The 18,393-nt window shown below is 42.7% G+C and overlaps 1 protein-coding gene across 2 annotated transcripts in view; it reads right to left on the bottom strand.

Annotated features, from left to right (window-relative positions):
* PLCB4 (phospholipase C beta 4) overlaps window positions 1-18,393 on the bottom strand; it is an 855,807-nt gene that overhangs the window by 126,701 nt on the left and 710,713 nt on the right. For both annotated transcript variants that reach the window (XM_029593509.1, XM_029593508.1), the window contains 3 exons: window positions 16,741-16,891; window positions 9,197-9,246; window positions 6,430-6,495 (listed from right to left, as the gene is read on the bottom strand). In XM_029593509.1, the coding sequence (XP_029449369.1) occupies window positions 6,430-6,495; window positions 9,197-9,246; window positions 16,741-16,891 (267 nt within the window). The remainder of the gene's footprint in view (window positions 1-6,429; window positions 6,496-9,196; window positions 9,247-16,740; window positions 16,892-18,393) is intronic.

The raw sequence follows: 18,393 nt of genomic DNA, 5'->3' as shown, positions 1-18,393 counted from the left end.
GTCCGCCACACATGTGCGCCACATATATGTGCGCAGATATTGTATTTTATAACTCGTTATAAAATAGCTGCATCTGTGTGCATGTGCCGGGAACCGCACGTACATGGATGCACACACGCTTCTTTGAAAATCAACCCCTAGTCAACTTGATTAATAGCAGTTAAGGGACTTCTACTCCAAGAACGTATCCAAACCTTTTTTAAACCCAGCTACACTAACTGCACTAACCACATCCTCTGGCAACAAATTCCAGAGTTTAACTATGCACTGAGTGAAAAATAATTTTCTCCGATTAGTTTGAAATGTGCTACCTGCTAACTTCATGTAGTGCCTCCTAGTCCTTCTATTATCCGAAAGAGTAAATAACCGATTCATATCTACCTGTTCTAGACCTCTCATGATTTTTAAGACCACATCCTATGGCAACAAATTCCAGAGTTTAATTGTGCGTTGAGTAAAAAAGAACTTTCTCTGATTAGTTTTAAATGTGCCCCATGCTAACTTCATGGAGTGCCCCCTAGTCTTTCTATTACCCGAAAGAGTAAATAACCGATTCACATCTACCCATTCTAGACCTCTCATAATTTTAAACATCTTTATCATATCCCCCCTCAGCCGTCTCTTCTCCAAGCTGAAAAGTCCTAACCTCTTTAGTCTTTCCTCATAGGGGAGCTGTTCCATTCCCCTTATCATTTTGGTAGCCCTTCTCTGTACCTTCTCCATCACAATTATATCTTTTTTGAGATGCAGCGACCAGAACTGTACACAGTATTCAAAGTGCGGTCTCACCATGGAGCGATACAGAGGCATTATGATATTTTCCGTTTTATTCACCATTCCCTTTCTAATAATTCCCAACATTCTGTTTGCTTTTTTGACTGCTGCAGCACACTGAACCGACAATTTAAATGTGTTATCCACTATGACGCCTAGATCTCTTTCTTGGGTTGTAACACCTAATATGGAACCCAACATTGTGTAATTATAGCATGGGTTATTTTTCCCTATATGCATCACCTTGCACTTATCCACATTAAATTTCATCTGCCATTTGGATGCCCAATTTTCCAGTCTCACAAGGTCTTCCTGCAATTTATCACAATCTGCTTATGATTTAACTACTCTGAACAATTTTGTGTCATCTGCAAATTTGATTATCTCACTCATCGTATTTCTTTCCAGATCATTTATAAATATATTGAAAAGTAAGGGTCCCAATACAGATCCCTGAGGCATTCCACTGTCCACTCCCTTCCACTGAGAAAATTGTCCATTTAATCCTACTCTCTGTTTCCTGTCTTTTAGCCAGTTTGCAATCCACGAAAGGACATTGCCACCTATCCCATGACTTTTTACTTTTCCTAGAAGCCTCTCATGAGGAACTTTGTCAAACGCCTTCTGAAAATCCAAGTATACTACATCTACCGGTTCACCTTTATCCACATGTTTATTAACTCCACCCCCTTTATCATTTTGGTCGCCCTTCTCTGTACCTTCTCTAGTGCAACTATATCTTTTTTGAGATGCGGCGACCAGAATTGTACACAGTACTCAAAGTGCAGTCTCACCGTGGAGCGATACAGAGGCATTATGACATTTTCTGTTTTATTCCTAATAATTCCTAACATTCTGTTTGCTTTTTTGACTGCCACAGCACACTGAGTCGAAATAAGATGCCCAATTCTCAGGTTTTATTTCCAAAAAAAGTTTAAAAATTGAATGAAAACTTCTGGGTGAGGGCCAATTTGCTTGCTTTACAAAATGGATGTACACCAAAGAAAATGGAAGATGCTGACTTATGTCAGGGCTATGAATGCTTTTGTTAAGACATGAATTACAAGAAACCAGTAGTGCTAAGTTTTAATAATAATAATAGAAAAAAGGATAACGGTTTGTTGTGAAGAGGGGAGTTGCCAAACAAATGTAGATGAGACAAACAGGGGTAGATTTAAAAAAAATACCGGCGCGCACACATGGATGCGTGATTTTATAACATGTGCATGCTGGTGCGCACATGTTATAAAATCCTGGGCAGCATGTGCAAGGGGGGTAGAATTTAGCTAATTCATGCGGTGACAAGATCGGGGCTCCCCCAGTTCCCTGCTCCCTACCCTAACCTCCCATCTCTTTCCCTACTCGCCCCCTATCCCTATCCTAGTACCCCTATATTTTTATTTTACCTTTTGCTCCTCCAAAGGAGCAGTAGCAAGTTGCGCGCACTGGCACCCTGCTGGCATGCGATCCCCTGGGCACAGCGACAAATGGCTGCTGTACCAGCCACTTCCAGCCCCGCCCCCGGACTGCCTCTTTGCTGAGGCCCAGCTCTCGTGCGTGTAACAGGGTTTATGCACGCATACCCCCCTGAAAACTAAAACAGTATATGAATCGGAAAAACGAAATCCGTGGTATTGCAAAGACTTGAGACAAATAAAGAAAAATTTGAAAAGAAAAGAAAGAAAATGGCAACAAGAGAAAACACCGATTGCTTTAACAAATTATCGGATATACTTAGCATATTTATAAAAAAACATTAACCTTGAAGAAAAAAGAATATTATGATAAGAAAATTCAAAAATATACAAATAATCAGAAAGCCCTATACAATATTGTTAAAAGTTTGACAAAAGATCCGGCAGAGAAAGATAATAATGTACCCGAAGTAAACTGCAATGATTTAGCCTTCTTCTTCAAGAATAAAATGGACACTTTACTAAAGACATTTGATAACTGTAAGATTCAGGATATTGTCATGCCAAAGAAGGAGATTCTTCCCTGGTCCAATTTTAAGAACATCTCAGTTGATGAAATTGAAAAGCTGGTGGAAAAACTAAATCCAGCAAATCACCCAATGGATGTAATTAATACACTGACTTTAGAGCAATGTGTAAATGAAATAGCTTCGGTGCTGACAATAGTAGTTAACCACTGTTGGAAACAGGATGCTGGGCTTGATGGACCCTTGGTCTGACCCAGTATGGCATTTTCTTATGTTCTTATGTTCTTACCAATCATTAAATAAAGGGAGTTTGCATGACTCTTTAAAAAAAAGCCGTAGTGAGACCGATACTTAAACAGAGTAATCTTGATTCATCCAATTTCAAAAATTATAGACCAATTTCAATTTTGCCTTTCTTAGCGAAACTAATTGAAAAAGTAGTTAACAAACAATTAATAGAACATCTAGAATTTAATGATATTTTATTCCCTGCGCAACATGGATTTCGAAAAAATCATAGCACCGAGTCACTTTTGTTGTCGCTAAATGATACAGTTTTGAGAGGGTTTGATTGTGGGAAGAGAGATATTCTCGTGCTATTGGATTTATTGGCAGCATTTGACATGGTAGATCATAAGATACTGTTAACTAGACTTGAGGAAATTGGTTTGACAGATGCAACATTAAAATGGTTTAGTTCGTTTTTAGGAAATAGATCTTTCGCCGTTAAAATTAATGGGAATATGTCAGAGAGTGATCAATTAACAACAGGGGTTCCACAGGGGTCAGCGTTATCAACAACATTGTTTAATGTATATTTACTCCCCTTATTTCATTTATTAGCTGGTCGGACGGAGTATAGCACGATGGAAAAAATTTCAGAAAGACTTAAAAACATGGCTGTTCCGGCAAGCCTAAACAGAGGAATAGATGGCATATATTAATCTCGGATAAACAGCAGTCTTTTGGAATTGGCTTTTACTTAACTTATACTGTTCTTAAGCTTTTTAAATTGTAGTATTTTTATTCCTAATTCTGGGAATCTGTTTAGTTTTTAGAATGTAGTTCTTAATATTTTATAATACGACAAAATGTAATTTCATGTTTTCTCTTTAGTTTGAATTGTTGTAAACCGTTGAGATGGATTTTTTTTCTAGTCATCGGTATATAAAATTGTTTTAAATAAATAAATAAAATAAATAACCCATTTTTTACATGCGCAGGCCATTTAAAATCGGGCTGACAGTGTATATAATGAAGACCGAAATCTGAAGCAGTTTGAGATGTGCTATTCTTTGTACCCTAGGGTACTTGCATACATGTTCTCCGTGAAAAGCTTCTCATTATAATAAAGAGTTTCCTTCTTTTCTTACATCTGCCAGTGTCTAGTTTGTTTTCTTAACAGGTTTTCACAACACTACAGGCAAATTTGGGTTCAGCTTTTTAGAAATTGCTCAGTTGAACTGTTCTGCTATAATGAATAGGTATCATTCTGTATGGCACACTATTGGGAATTGTAGGTCAGACTGAACTTTCTTTAAACTTTAATGTTTTCTTGAAGGCATTTATTTTCAGGATCAAATGGGTTTAACTCTTATTATAAAATTTTACAGGAGATCATTTTTTCAGGTTTGTTTTCTTTTGTTTAATTTTACGACTTAGGGGTGGATTTATCAAAATGCGGTACGTACCGCATGCGATAGCAAAAGGGGCGTGGTGTATGCTAACGGACCGCATCGCAAATGGCGAAGGTACTCACCGCATGGTCCCGGCTGCTATCGCAGAGCCTAACGCATCTGAAAGAGGTGTTGTTAAAATTGGCGTTATGGCTGTGCGATACCTCTTCCAGGCAGGCTAACCCAGCCCACTCTCCGCCCAGGTTTTGAATTTGCATCCCCTCTCCGCCCCTACTCCTCCCAGTTTTTGCATTTGCATCGCACCATACGATATGGTGCGATCGCATGCGGTAAACACGTCTTCGCATGCTTTAAAGGCCTATCTCATGCGAAAACAGGGCTTTTTCGCATGCGATAAGCCCTTAACGCATGCGAGAACGCCTTACCGCATTTTGATAAATGACCCCCTTAGTTAATTATAGCCTAGTAGTTTTAACAAGATAATAAAATACTTGATCATTGCCAGAAGGAAAGGACTTAATTTTCAAAGTGCTTTATGTGCATAAATCCTATTTTATGCTTTTATATTTAACTTTAAAATCAGCTGGGGGGGGGGGGTTTGTAAAGATAAAATTAAGTACAAAACCCGATACTTTTATCCAATAGTTTTACCCGCACTTACAAGAAGAATTCCTGCAGTTGGAGATGGGCAGGGAAAAGATTTACATGCATCATTCTTTTTTCAAAAACATAGGGGTACATTTTAAAACACAGCGCGCGCGCGAACAAAAGTACGCCGGATTTTCTAAGATACGCGCGTAGCCGCACATATCTTATAAAAAGTCCGGGGTCGGCGCGCGCAAGGGGGTGCACATTTGTGCAACTTGTGCGCGCCGAGCCCTGCGCGCACTGCCCGTTCCCTCCGAGGCTGCTCCGAAATCAGAGCGGCCTCGGAGGGAACATTCCTTCTGCCTCCCCCCACCTTCCCCTCCCTTCCCCTACCTAACCCTACCCCCGGCTCTATCTAAACCCCCCCCACCTCTGTCGCGAAAGTTATGCCTGCCTGAGGAAGGCGTAAATTTACTCGCCCCGGGCCGGCTGCCACGCGCCATGTTCCGGTCCGGAGGCCGCAGACATGCCCCAGGAATGCCCCCGGGCTGAAACCACGTCCGCAGTGCCGCCCCCGGATGATGCGGCGGCCGCGTCACGCCCCCGACACCCCCCCTGATGACGCATGGATCGCGACACGACCCCGACATGCCCCCCCAGGAAAGCCCCGGGTCTTACGCGCGACCCGGGGCTTTGCGCGTGCTGGAAGCCTATGCAAAATAGGCTTGGCGCACGCAGGGGCGTTTTAAAAGGGTTACACGCGTACCTTATGTGCGTAACCCTTTTAAAATCTGGCGCTTTGTGCGTAAATATACACAGTTACACCTGCTCTAAGCAGAGTGCAACTTTCTTCGTGAGTGTCCGCACACGTACCGGGGCAGCCAGCAAATTTTCAGAACGGACTTCTGCACTTAAGTGCGCTTTGAAAATTCAGTCTGTGGGTGTGCGGCTCTTTGAAAATAGCCTTTCCGATGCACAAGTGTAAACTGGCATTCACAATTAGAATTGTGACCCACTTACATACAAACATTCTTTTTATGAAAATGACTTCCTCTTAACTACAGCTCTGATGGTATACCGGTATATAGCAGATTAAAAATGAAAGAATTACAGCTTTGAACAGTTTGCCTTTACACCAGTTTTACAAAATATTTGTATTAGCTTTCACAGGAGGAATGTTCTGAACACATATATATCAGGCATAGGCAGCAAAATGGTGCAGGGCAGACTCGGTGGTGTCTTTGCTGGCGGCGATAAGGTTAATAGCGTTATCGTCGCCAGTAGCGCGCCCAATAGCACCACCTTTCACGGTGGCGCTATTTGGTGCGAAAGCTGGCAGCGAAAACACCCCGGTGGTGCGGAGGCTGCCGGCTTTTGCAGGTCCACCCGCCCCCCCCTCCCCCCCCGTTTTCGCTGGAGTCACCATTCTGCGATAGAATGGTGAATCCAGGCCTTAGTTCGTAATATCTTTGTTTAGTGCCATCATACCTTTGCATGTTTCTTCTTTAAAGAATTCAGCTCTTTCTGTTGCTTCTTTAGTTGCTTCAAATAAGCCTAAAAAACAGTATTGAATCAATATTATTATATGCATGTGTTTTTCTACCAGATGGTGAACATGGGCTGATATTTTGGTTTGCAAGGAAAGTCTTTTCTACATTATTATTTTATTGATCTACTAAAATCAGGGTAAAGAGAATGTCCCTAATCCAGCTAGGGGCTTTTTATTATGGTGGATGTATATGATATGCAATTTCAGATCACAATAAAAAGAAAAAGCCTGCCCCCTTGGAAATAAACTTGTATGGGGACCCTTCTTTTTGATTTGTGTTCCTTGCAATCCAAAATTCACTAGATCACCAAGAAAAAGACTGTTTTGGGAAACATTAATATTTTCTTTTGATTCTGAATTGTTTCTTGCCTATGAAAGATATTTTATAACATTAAACATATGTGAGTATATAGCAGAATTATGAGGCTCAAATTAGATTTTTCTTTCAGCATACCCTCCTTGCTAACTTTGAAACTTACTACTACTATTTATCATTTCTAAAATGCTACTAAACATATGCAGAGCTGTACAGATACACATATATTTCCTGCTCCATGGAGCTTGCGTTCTAGTTAAGACAAACAAGAGTTTATGGGAAGTGGATTTAGGGGGTCATTTTCCAAGGAGTTATCGTGGGTGATAATTCCGCAAATCGTGCTAACAGCCGTTAACGTGATTTGCGAATTTTAAATTCAGGGGGTGGAGCAAATGTAAAGTAGGGAAGATTTATTGTGTGCCACGGCCAATAACTACACCTCTTTCATTTCTGTTATGTTGTGTGCTAGAGGCCAATAAAGGTTTATCACAGTTCATGATGGGGGGGGGGGGGGGGGAGGGGGGGAGAGGGGGAGAGAGAGAGAGAGAGAGAGATGCTATAGTGCCTCCTCCCTAGACAGGTATTTGTATCCCTATGGGAGGCCCACCTAGTAACTCGAGGTGGGGATTAGGTATGAGTGTAGGGGGTTGGGGGCCACTTTCACATTCAACATGAGACGTACGAACAGAGCAGTGGTCTCTTGTGAAGATTTGCTGGCCTTCGGAGTGAGGAATCTCACTCCAAGATGAGATTTGGGCAATGTTCTCTCAGCCTAGCTTGATGGACACTCTACCTGGGCAACAACAAGCTAGGTGGAGATAGGTTGATTTCTTCATAGAATGAGTGATTTTTGATATAATAAATGTATGTAAAAACTATTTACATGAAATAGCAGTGTTTCTCTTTATGTGTTGGTGCATTTGAAGAATAGGGAAACTGAAAATAGTACCCGCTGGATTGGTCGGTCTCAGTGACATAGTGAGGGCAAAGGGCCGTCGGCGCCATTTTGATTACTGGCAGCCGACGGCCCACGCCCTGGAGATCGTTCCCGGACCGCTCCTGGAGCCCCGCTGGACCACCAGGGACGTTTGGCAGGTTTGGGGGGGTCAGGAGGGTGGGGGGTTGCGGTAAATTAAGTCGGCAGGTCTTGGGGGGGTGTCAGGAGGGTGGGGGGTTGCGGTAAATTAAGTCGGCAGGTCTTGGGGGGGTCAGGAGGGTGGGGGGTTGCGGTAAATTAAGTCGGCAGGTCTTGGGGGGGGTCAGGAGGGTGGGGGGTTGCGGTAAATTAAGTCGGCAGGTCTTGGGGGAGTCAGGAGGGTGGGGGTTGTTAAAGGGTTGGGATGGGGTTTTTTTTTTGGGGGGGGGAGGGGATCCCAGAGAAAGAAAAGTTTTCTGATCTGGGGAGTGGACCGAAATGGCCCTCCCCAGACCCGAAAACAAAATGGGGAGGAAAAAAAAAGCTATGCACTCCCCTAATTTGCTCCATAAGACGCCCAGACGCAGAGCCGGTTTAGCACAATTTTTTTTTTTTTTAATTTTACCCCTCTGAATCCTAGGTGCGTCTTATGGTCAGGTGCGTCTTATGGAGCGAAAAATACGGTAGTTAGATAAGTCAGAATTTATGCAGCTAATTGTGCTGAACTGCTGTATGTGTGTTTTTTTTACTTTATATTTAACAAATACATGCGTGGAGCTTTTATTTTTACATGCAAAATTTAAGTAGCACTTACTCTGGGTTTTTTATGCGTATAAGTCTGCAAATTTTCTAACAAATGCATGTAAGTGCAATTACCAATTTTACCACGTAGTTAACCAGTTTGCCCAATCCTTCAAGTTGAGACTCTCCTGGTTCTTCGGCTTGAACTCTCCCAGTTCACCCATACCTCCCATTCATTCTATACTTTACAATAAAGACATTTACTATTACGTACGCCATATAATGAGAACATGTAAATATATACGAGTAAGTTGCCAAACCTATAAAATAGCAACTTACATGCGAAAATGGTGGTCCCACCCTAAATTGTCCCTAGACTGCCCCTTTTTTATATGCAAACTCTACACGTGTATGTATGAAGTTTATAAAATACATATACACAAATACATGCTATTTATGCTTGTAACATTTTTAAAATTCACCTACGAGTTTGTAAGGACAACCAATCAAATTGAATGTCATCCTTAAAATATGAGATAAGATAAACTCCATGTCACATATTTCTTCAGTGGCATAGCTGTGCCGCTAAGTATCCTATGTGATTTAGCTGGATACGTTTTATCTGGCTAACCCAGTTAGATTAATTTTTTTGAGTATCTACAGAATGACTTCATGGAACCACTTCAAAGACAAGTTGTATAATAGTTTGTTGCTATGTAATTGTCCAACTTACCTTCATTTGCTTTAGATCTTCTACCTTCACTTGGGGAATAGGTTCTACAGCTAGAAAGCAAATATAATTTTTTGTTGAAATTTCATGAACTTGATACATATTATAATGTTGAGATTTCTGTTTTCAGGATTACATATGTATATTTGATACCAAACATCTAGGGGGTAATTTTCAAACAGCCCTCCTAGATGCAAAGTCCTCTGTACAAACTATATACACCCCTGGTGACAACTGTCCTTGGCTGGCTATAAGAATGCATGCTATAGACTCCTATAAGTACTTTTTGGCTGGATAGAGGGAGAATAATTTTCAGACAATCAGTTCACCCAGTTACAAGGCTTTGAAAACTGTCTTCCTAATACCTTACATTAAATTTGCAGAATGCAGTTGTCACATAGAATTGGTGTTCTATATTAAAATGCAGCTATCTTTAGTTTTATATGCATCAGAATTTCAATTGCAGTGCTCTATTCTCCTGTCAGATATTAAAGTGTGAAGTAAACTTACAAATTTATAAACTTTTATCACAGAGCCAGTGGTAACTATATTCTGTTTGAATAAGCCCAATGGAAATCTCAGTTAGCAGACAACAGTGTGGCAAAATATATTGTACAATGTCTTTACATACCATGTAGCATCATTTGGTTATTCATTATTCTAGTTACCTGAATGGTAGACAGGTATGTGTAATGCACAAGAAAGAATCTTTACTTATTTTCACGGATGAAATGTGGCAAGCTCTATGCAAATATCTGGAAATATACTGTATGACCTGTGGCATTTTTGGCCTTCTACAAAAAAGACAATTGAGCCAAATTAGAGGAATTTCCATCTTTCTCCCAGGATTTTCTATCTCTGTGCATGATTTTATAACAGAGGCCAAAAGAGAATACAATCTTTGAAAACAATATTCTGTGAACTTTTCTTTTTCAATGTAAATTTGGAATGCCTTTTTCTTCCCAGCTGATATAGCTCTAGAAAACAGTTTATCAAAAAAACATTTATGGAAGAATTTTCAAAGAGTTACATGTGGGTTGCAAGCATAACAATAGGATATTTATATATGTATGTAAGTAGCATGTACGCATGTATATAATATTTAATAAACCTTGTGCGTATGCATGTGTGAAGCAGTGCCCTAGTGTTTCCCCTATTTACCTGTGCAGGACCAGGCTAGACGCCTGTCCACCTTAAGGACAGTATGCTCTATAGGTGGGATCCTGCAAGGCAAGTGGAGCTCAGAGGGCATAACCAGAGACTGGAGAACAAGAGCTGGGATCCAGGTGGGGATAACCAGACCAGTCTCCAGGTATCCAGGAGGAAGGCAGCTCCAAACACTAAGCTGAGACGAAGCTGAACTGTGAATACTGAGGGAAGCAGTACTGAATTGTAAGTAAAGAGAGTACACTGTTCAGAAGGGAAGATGATCTACTGTTGTACATGTGTGAAGCTATAATAAAGATATACTGTTTAAGGAAGGCTGGAATCAGACTAGTTTGTCTCTAGGCCTGTGGGAATCACCGGTCGTTCCCACAGCATGTACTTGTAATATCATGTATACATTTTAAAGGAGAAAAAAGCAGCAGTCTAGAAGCATTCCAGGGTGGGGGTTCATAAGTATGCGCATTCATTCTTGAATTTGCCAAAATGCTTTTATATCTGCTAATTGACTCATGCAATTGAAATTGGATTTATGTTTTGCCTGCAGTTTTTGTGTGGGAGGGCTGGGTGAACTGGTGGGGGTTCAGGGTGAATTGCTAGAGGGTCTAGATCATCGTTGTCCAAACTTTTGGTTCGGGGGGGGGGGGCACATGAACAATTGTTTAACAGCTCGTGGGCCAGATTAACAATATTGCTATTATTAAAAACACCAAATTACAACTTGAGAAACCTTTTAGATCAGTGTAGTCCAACAGTCTATTCTACTCTAAAATTTAGATTCTAAAAAGTTAACCAAATCTCTCATGTCATAAGGACGCAATGTCATAAGCTAATCATGTTCAGTGGGAAATCTGACACTGCTATGTTAGCTCCAACTGTAGAGCTTGCAATGCGCAAAGATGCTGTTAAATATTCATCTGTAAGCAGAGACCGTGACTTTGTTTTTGCATTTTTCATTCTTGAAAACAACTGTTCGCAGCAGTAGGTGCTACCAAACAAAGCAATGAACTTCTTAGCATCTTGTGACAGATTAGGGAACTTTGCAGTGAAACATAAGAACTGTAGAATCTCAGAAGATCATGTTCAGTAAAAGCTCTCTTCAAGTCACTGTCATTCTTAATGTCGATGAGTTCCATCTCATATTTATCAGCACAGTCTTTCGGATCAGTTTGAAATGGATTACTCAGTAGCTTCATGACGTCAGTATGTTTTCTGAAATTCTCGAACCTTTGTTTTAAGTCATCAATCAGTATGATAACTAATTCTGAATACTCCTCATGTTGCACTGTGTCAGTAGGTCTCGTGGAAAGGACTGTCAAACGTACAACTTTCTTCAGAATCATCTGTGAAGGGTAGATTTTCAAAGGGGTATGCGCGTACGATACGCGCGTACCCCCCCCGAAAACCTACCCCAAACTCCCCTGCGCGCGCCGAGCCTATTTTGCATAGGCTCGGCGGCGCGCACAAGCCCCGGGACGCGCGTAAGTCCTGGAGCTTGCATGGAGGGGCGTGTTGGGGCGTGTCGGTGGGCGTGCTGCGAGTGACGCGGTGTTTCGGGGGCGTGCCGCGAGTGACGCGGCGTGGCGCAGGGCCGGGGGTGTGGTTGAGGCCTCCGGACCAGCCCCCGGGTTGGATGATGGTGCGCCAGCAGCCCGCTGGCGCGCGCAGATTTACACCTGCTTTCCACAGGCGTAAATCTACCAACAAAGGTAGGGGGGTTTAGATAGGGCTGGGGGTGGGTGGGTTAGGTAGGGGAAGGGAGGGGAAGGTGAGGGGAGGCGGAAGGAAAGTTCCCTCCGAGGCCGCTCCGATTTCGGAGTGGCCTCGGTGGGAACAGGCAGTGCGCGCTTGGCTCGGCGTGAGCAGGTTGCACAAATGTGCACCCCCTTGCGCGCGCCGACCCTGGATTTTATAAGATATGCGCGGCTACCGCATATCTTATAAAATCCAGCGTACACTTGTTCGCACCTGGTGCACGAACAAAAATACACCCGCGCGTACATTTATAAAATCTACCCCTGAATAAATAAGCCCCAATTTCTCAATGAAGGTAACGACATGTTCATACAATTTGTGCGACAGCTGATTCTTTCCTTGAAGTTTCACGTAGTCTGCTATATATTTGGTCATATTGACCAGAAACGCCAAGTCACTCACCCACGAATTATCATCTAGGAAACTTATATCCTTCCCTTTGTTGGCCATGAATGTCTTTATTTCATCACATAAACTCCAGAATCTGGACAGCGTGCCTGACCTGCTGAGCCATCAAACTTGGCTGATGTAAATCACATCATCATGATCTGAGCCCATTTCCTCCAGAAAAGATTTAAATGCCCTGTGTGTCAGACCTCTGGATCGTATGAAGCTGACACTTGATACAACTTTTTCCATCACATTCTTCATTTCTAGTTTTCCTGGTGAATGATGTGTGGTGTATGACAACTTCCTGTGGCACTGATTTCTCCAACAAGGTTGCAAATCCATTCTGCTTCCCTGCCATGGCTGGTGCTCCATCTGTTGTGCCAATCAGCTTGTTCTCACACAGATTGAACTTCTCCAGTACCTGCTTGATTTTATCAAAGATCTCCTTTCCCGGAAGTGTTTTTTGTTTTTTTCAAATCAGAGGGGGTTTTTTTTCCCATTGGAAGGCAGTCGCAACCCCAAATGAGAATTCTGCAGCCCCATTTGGGGATGCGACCCACCTTTTGGGAACTGCTGCTTTGCTGCTAGATATAGAAGGGAATTTTCTCTCACACCTGATCCTCTCCCCGATAGTCCCCGCACCCCTCCCTCGCACCCGATTCGCAGGCCGGATAGAAAGGCTTGGTGGGCCACATTCTGGCCCGTGGGCCTTATGTTGGACAATCCTGGTGTAGATGAATTGGCAAAGGTATGGGTGAACTGGTGAATTCAAATAAATGCGCAACTAAGAATTTTCAGAAAGGTGTACATGTATACTTTAAAATATACCCTCCTCCATATTTAATTCTGAGTTATTATGTGTGCATTGTTCTAATTATTTTGTATGTGAAATATACATATGTATTGGGGAAAAAACGTATATGTATTCTGGTATTACAAATATACGTGTATACTACAACATGCGTGCATATTTTTGGGGCAGAAATACATGGTGTTTTATAAACTGTGTGGCTCAAACAAAATCTCTATGGGCTTACTTACACAGTGGTATACAGTTTTGAAAGTTGGGCTGACCACATAAGAAACTTCAGCAAGGTATTTATAATACTTATTTACACCAATTTTACTGATTTTGAAAGATGTTCTCCATTTAAATGTGATATGACTGCTTTGTGATATCACTGATATGCCTACTGAGTTGCAGAATTAATTGATGGTGCACCTCTGGTTGCTAGACCCAATCCAGGAAAACTGCAATTAAGTAATAAAGAGGAGATATATTTCTGAGTTTCTGTTGTTTTTTGAAGCACTTTATCTTTGCATAAATATAACTAGTGTTTTGTGGTGAAACATTTAAGACTTGTGCTTTTGTGATGAGAGATGGAGTTACCAGATAGCGCCAGGGCACTGGGAACAGGCAAAGCTCATTCTAATTTTAAATGTCCATCTCAATACTTCTATGAACTGAAAGATCTTCTTTTCTTTTGGAGCCTGGACAAGCAGACCCTGCATGCATGGTGGGTAAATGAGAGACCAGCATAGCCTGCTACTGCTTACTTGGAACCATCTGGTAACCCTAATGCATTGTTTCACTTCAATTAAGTACACTGAATACCTTTTGTGGAAGTAAAGTTGAGGAAGCATAGTGGGTTACAATACATACATCAGAAATGTGTGGTACTTTGGTGGAAGAACTGGCCTTACACTATGGGGTAGATTTTTAAACTTGCGCGAGCGCGCCCATGTGCACGCGCTGCCCGGTGCACACACATGGACACGTGATTTTATAACATGCGCGTGCAGGCGTGCGCATGTTATAAATCGGGGGTCGACGCGTGCAGGGGGTGCACAATTGTGCACCTTGCTCATGCCAAGCCAGCGCCAAACCGCTCTGCCTTCCCCCGTTCCCTCCCTTCCCTACCCCTCCACCCCACCTTCCCTTTCCTTTCCCTACCTGCCCTGCCCTTTCCCTCTACCTTCTTCTTCTTTTTGGTTTTATTGCAAAACTTACTTCAGTCCTGGGGCTGAAGTAAGTTGCGCGCGCCGGCTGATTGCCGGCGCGCGATCCCTGGCACAGCAGCAAATGGCCGCTGTGTCAGAGGTCTCTGGCCACCCCACCCCACCCCTTTTTGCAAGCCCGGGGACTTACATGCGTCCTGGGGCTTTATGTGCGTCGCCGGGCCTTTTGATAATCCGGCCCTATGTTTCTTCTATTCTTCAAAGAATGGAAACAAGGCTCTAAATATTTTGCTTCTTTTTTTGATACTGGCAAGTTTAGAAGATATTAATGAATATGTATTCGTGTAATTATTTATCTTTATATTTATTTGCTTATTTATCTATAGCATTATAGGGAACCCTAAACAAGAACACCACGTAGCAAGCTACATAGAGTACAATCAGTCCCAGCTCTGATGAATTGAAAGTTTTAGTGGGTGATTTAGACAATAGGAGATTAGATTTTTATTATTCTACTTTCAACACTTTTTTTTTTCAGCATTTCAAAGAGGATTACATTCAGGTACTCTAGGTATGTCCCTATCCCCAGAGAATTTATAATCTAAGTTTGTATCTAAAGCAATGGAGGGTAAAGTGACTTGTCAAAGGCCACAAGGAAGAACAGTGGGCCTTGAACCCTGGTTGCTTGGTTTATAGCCCACTGCTCTAACCACTAGGCTACTCCTCCACTAGTAACCTGCCTTACAGGCCAATACAGTACAGTGCGCTCCGTTGGTCACTCCATTGGAGCGCACTGTGGGGCGGATTTTCAGAGCCCTGCTCGCCGGTGAGCCTATTTTACATAGGCCTACCGGCGCGCGCAGAGCCCCGGGACTCGCGTAAGTCCCGGGGTTCTCCGAGGGGGGCGTGTCGGGGGCGGGCCCGGTCGTCACGGTGTTTCGGGGGCGTGTCGGCAGCGTTTTGGGGGCGGGGCTACGGCCCGGGGCGGTCCGGGGGCGTGGCCGCGCCCTCCGTACCCACCCCCAGGTTGCGGCCCGGCGTGCAAGAGGCCTGCTGGCGTGCGGGGATTTACTTCTCCCTCCGGGAGGCGTAAATCCCCGGAGAAAGGTAAGGGGGGGGTGTAGACAGGGCCGGGCGGGTGGGTTAGATAGAGGAAGGGAGGGGAAGATGAGGGGAGGGCGTTAGAGGATTCCCTCCAAGGCCGCTCCGATTTCGGAGCGGCCTTGGAGGGAATGGGGGTAGGCAGCGCGGCTCGGCGCGCGCCGGCTATACAGAATTCATAGCCTTGCGCGCGCCGATCCAGGATTTTAGTGGATACGCGCGGCTCCGCGCGTATCCACTAAAATCCAGCGTACTTTTGCTTGCGCCTGATGCGCCAGCAAAAGTACGCCTATTCGCATTTTTTTAAAATCTTCCCCTGTTAGCGCAGGTTTGGATGTGCGTTTTCGACGCGCTAGCTTTACCCCTTATACAGGCCACTCTCCTGGGCTTTACCTCTTTTACTGTATAAGGGGTAAAGCTAGTGCGTTGAAAACGCGCGTCCAACCCCCCCCCCCCCCGAAACTAATAGTGCCCGCAACATGCAAATGCATGTTGCGGGCACTATTAGTTATTCCCGCTCGATACAGAAAGTAAAATGTGCAGCCAAGCCGCACATTTTACTTTCAGAAATTAATGCCTGCCCAAAGGCTGGCGATAATTTCGGCCGGCACCGGGGAAGTGTACAGAAAAGCAGAAAAAACTGCTTTTCTGTACACCCTCCGAATTAATATAATAGCGATATTATGTCGGAGGCCTCAAAAGTAAAAAAAAAAAGTAACAATTAAAAAAAAAAAAATTAAAAATCAGCCCGCGGCCTGCAGGTCGGAAGATAGACACTCAATTTTGCCGGCGTCCGTTTTCCAAACCCGTGGCTGTCAGCGGCTTTGAGAGCCGACGCCGGAAAAATTAAACATCGGCCATCAAACCCGCTGACAGCTGCCGCTCCTTTTACCGTGGGCCCTAATTTGCATAGGCCACCCTCCTGAATCGCGCGCCCAGGAGAGTGGCCTGTGCACGCTCCGGGACAGCGGGCGCTCATCGGCTCTCCCCCGCGTTTTTCTGTATCGGCCTGTTAGTTAATAGCAAGTGGCAGGGGAAGAAATCATCTCTCTTGGTTTCCAGCCTGCTACTCAAACTAATATACTACTCCCTATACTTAAATGTGCATTACTTTGGGTTTGTTTTTTTTAAAATGAAGATTCTCAAGAAGGAAAAAAAAATCTTTGTTTTATTTTTACCTTTCTTGGTATCCATTCCAGGGCCCAGGCCAGAATTTGCACTCGGTCTGACTTCAGCGCTACTCTGAGGAGTAACATTTGCTTTGGCATTATTAGCTTTTCCTTTCTTATCATTCTTGGAATTATCATTTGGCACATCTGCAATATCACTCTGCAATAAGCAGTGACATGTATATTAGCAATATCATCACAACAAAACATTATCTCATGAAAACATACCTTTCTAGCTCGTATTCTGTTTCAATAATACTCTTCTATCTACAAAAATTGTGCTTTCTTAATAGATAATGCTTGAAGTATATTTAATATCATATATGTCGCTGCAGTGATAAGGTCTCCTATGACTTTGATTTTTCTTTTTTGCATTCTCTGTTATCAATGGATTTTATAAGCACAGACTGCTCTGATTTTCTTTCTGTAGAGTTTTAAGGAGACATTTTAGCAATCATAAACTTAAATGACTGACAGCACAAAATAGAGTTAAGAACATAAGAACATAAGAAATTGCCATACTGGATCAGACCAAGGGTCCATCAAGCCCAGCATCCTGTTTCCAACAGAGGCAAAACCAGACCACAAAAACCTGGCAATTACCCAAACACTAAGAAGATTCTATGCTACTGATGCAATTATTAGCAGTTGCTATTCCCTAAGTAAACTTGATTAATAGCCGTTAATGGATTTCTCCTCCAAGAACTTATCCAAACCTTTTTTGAACCCAGCTACACTAACTGCACTAACCACATCCTCTGGCAACAAATTCCAGAGCTTCATTGTGTGTTGAGTGAAAAAGAATTTTTTCTGATTAGTCTTAAATGTGCTACTTGCTAACTTCATGGAATGCCCCCGAGTCCTTCTATTATTCGAAAGTGTAAATAATCGAGTCACATCTACTTGTTCAAGACCTCTCATGATCTTAAAGACCTGTATCATATCCCCCCTCAATCGTCTCTTCTTCAAGCTGAACAGCCCTAACCTCTTCAGCCTTTCCTCATAGGGGAGCTGTTCCATCCCTTTTATCATTTTGGTTGCCCTTCTCTGTACCTTCTCCATCGCAACTATATCTTTTTTTAGATGCGGCGACCAGAATTGTACACAGTATTCAAGGTGCGATCTCACCATGGAGCGATATAGAGGAATTACGACATTTCCATTTTATTAACCATTCTCTTCCTAATTATCCCTAACATTCTGTTTGATTTTTTGACTTCTGCAGCACACTGAGCCGACGATTTTAAAGTATTATCCACTATGATGCCTAGATCTTTTTCCTGGGTGGTAGCTCCTAATATGGAACCTAACATCATGTAACTACAGCAAAGGTTATTTTTCTTTATATGCAACACCTTGCACTTGTCCACATTAAATTTCATCTGCCATTTGGATGCCCAATCTTCCAGTCTTGCAAGGTCCTCCTGTAATGTATCACAGTCTGCTTGTGATTTAACTACTCTGAATAATTTTGTATCATCCGCAAATTTGATAACCTCACTTGTCGTATTCCTTTCCAGATCATTTATATATATATTGAAAAGCACCGGTCCAAGTACAGATCCCTGAGGCACTCCACTATTTACCCTTTTCCACTGAGAAAATTGACCATTTAATCCTACTCTCTGTTTCCTGTCTTTTAACCAGTTTGTAATCCACGAA

Source organism: Rhinatrema bivittatum, chromosome 3 (assembly GCF_901001135.1).
Source record: "Rhinatrema bivittatum chromosome 3, aRhiBiv1.1, whole genome shotgun sequence".
Classification (NCBI taxonomy): domain Eukaryota; kingdom Metazoa; phylum Chordata; class Amphibia; order Gymnophiona; family Rhinatrematidae; genus Rhinatrema; species Rhinatrema bivittatum.
This window is presented reverse-complemented; position numbering and strand designations above follow the sequence as displayed.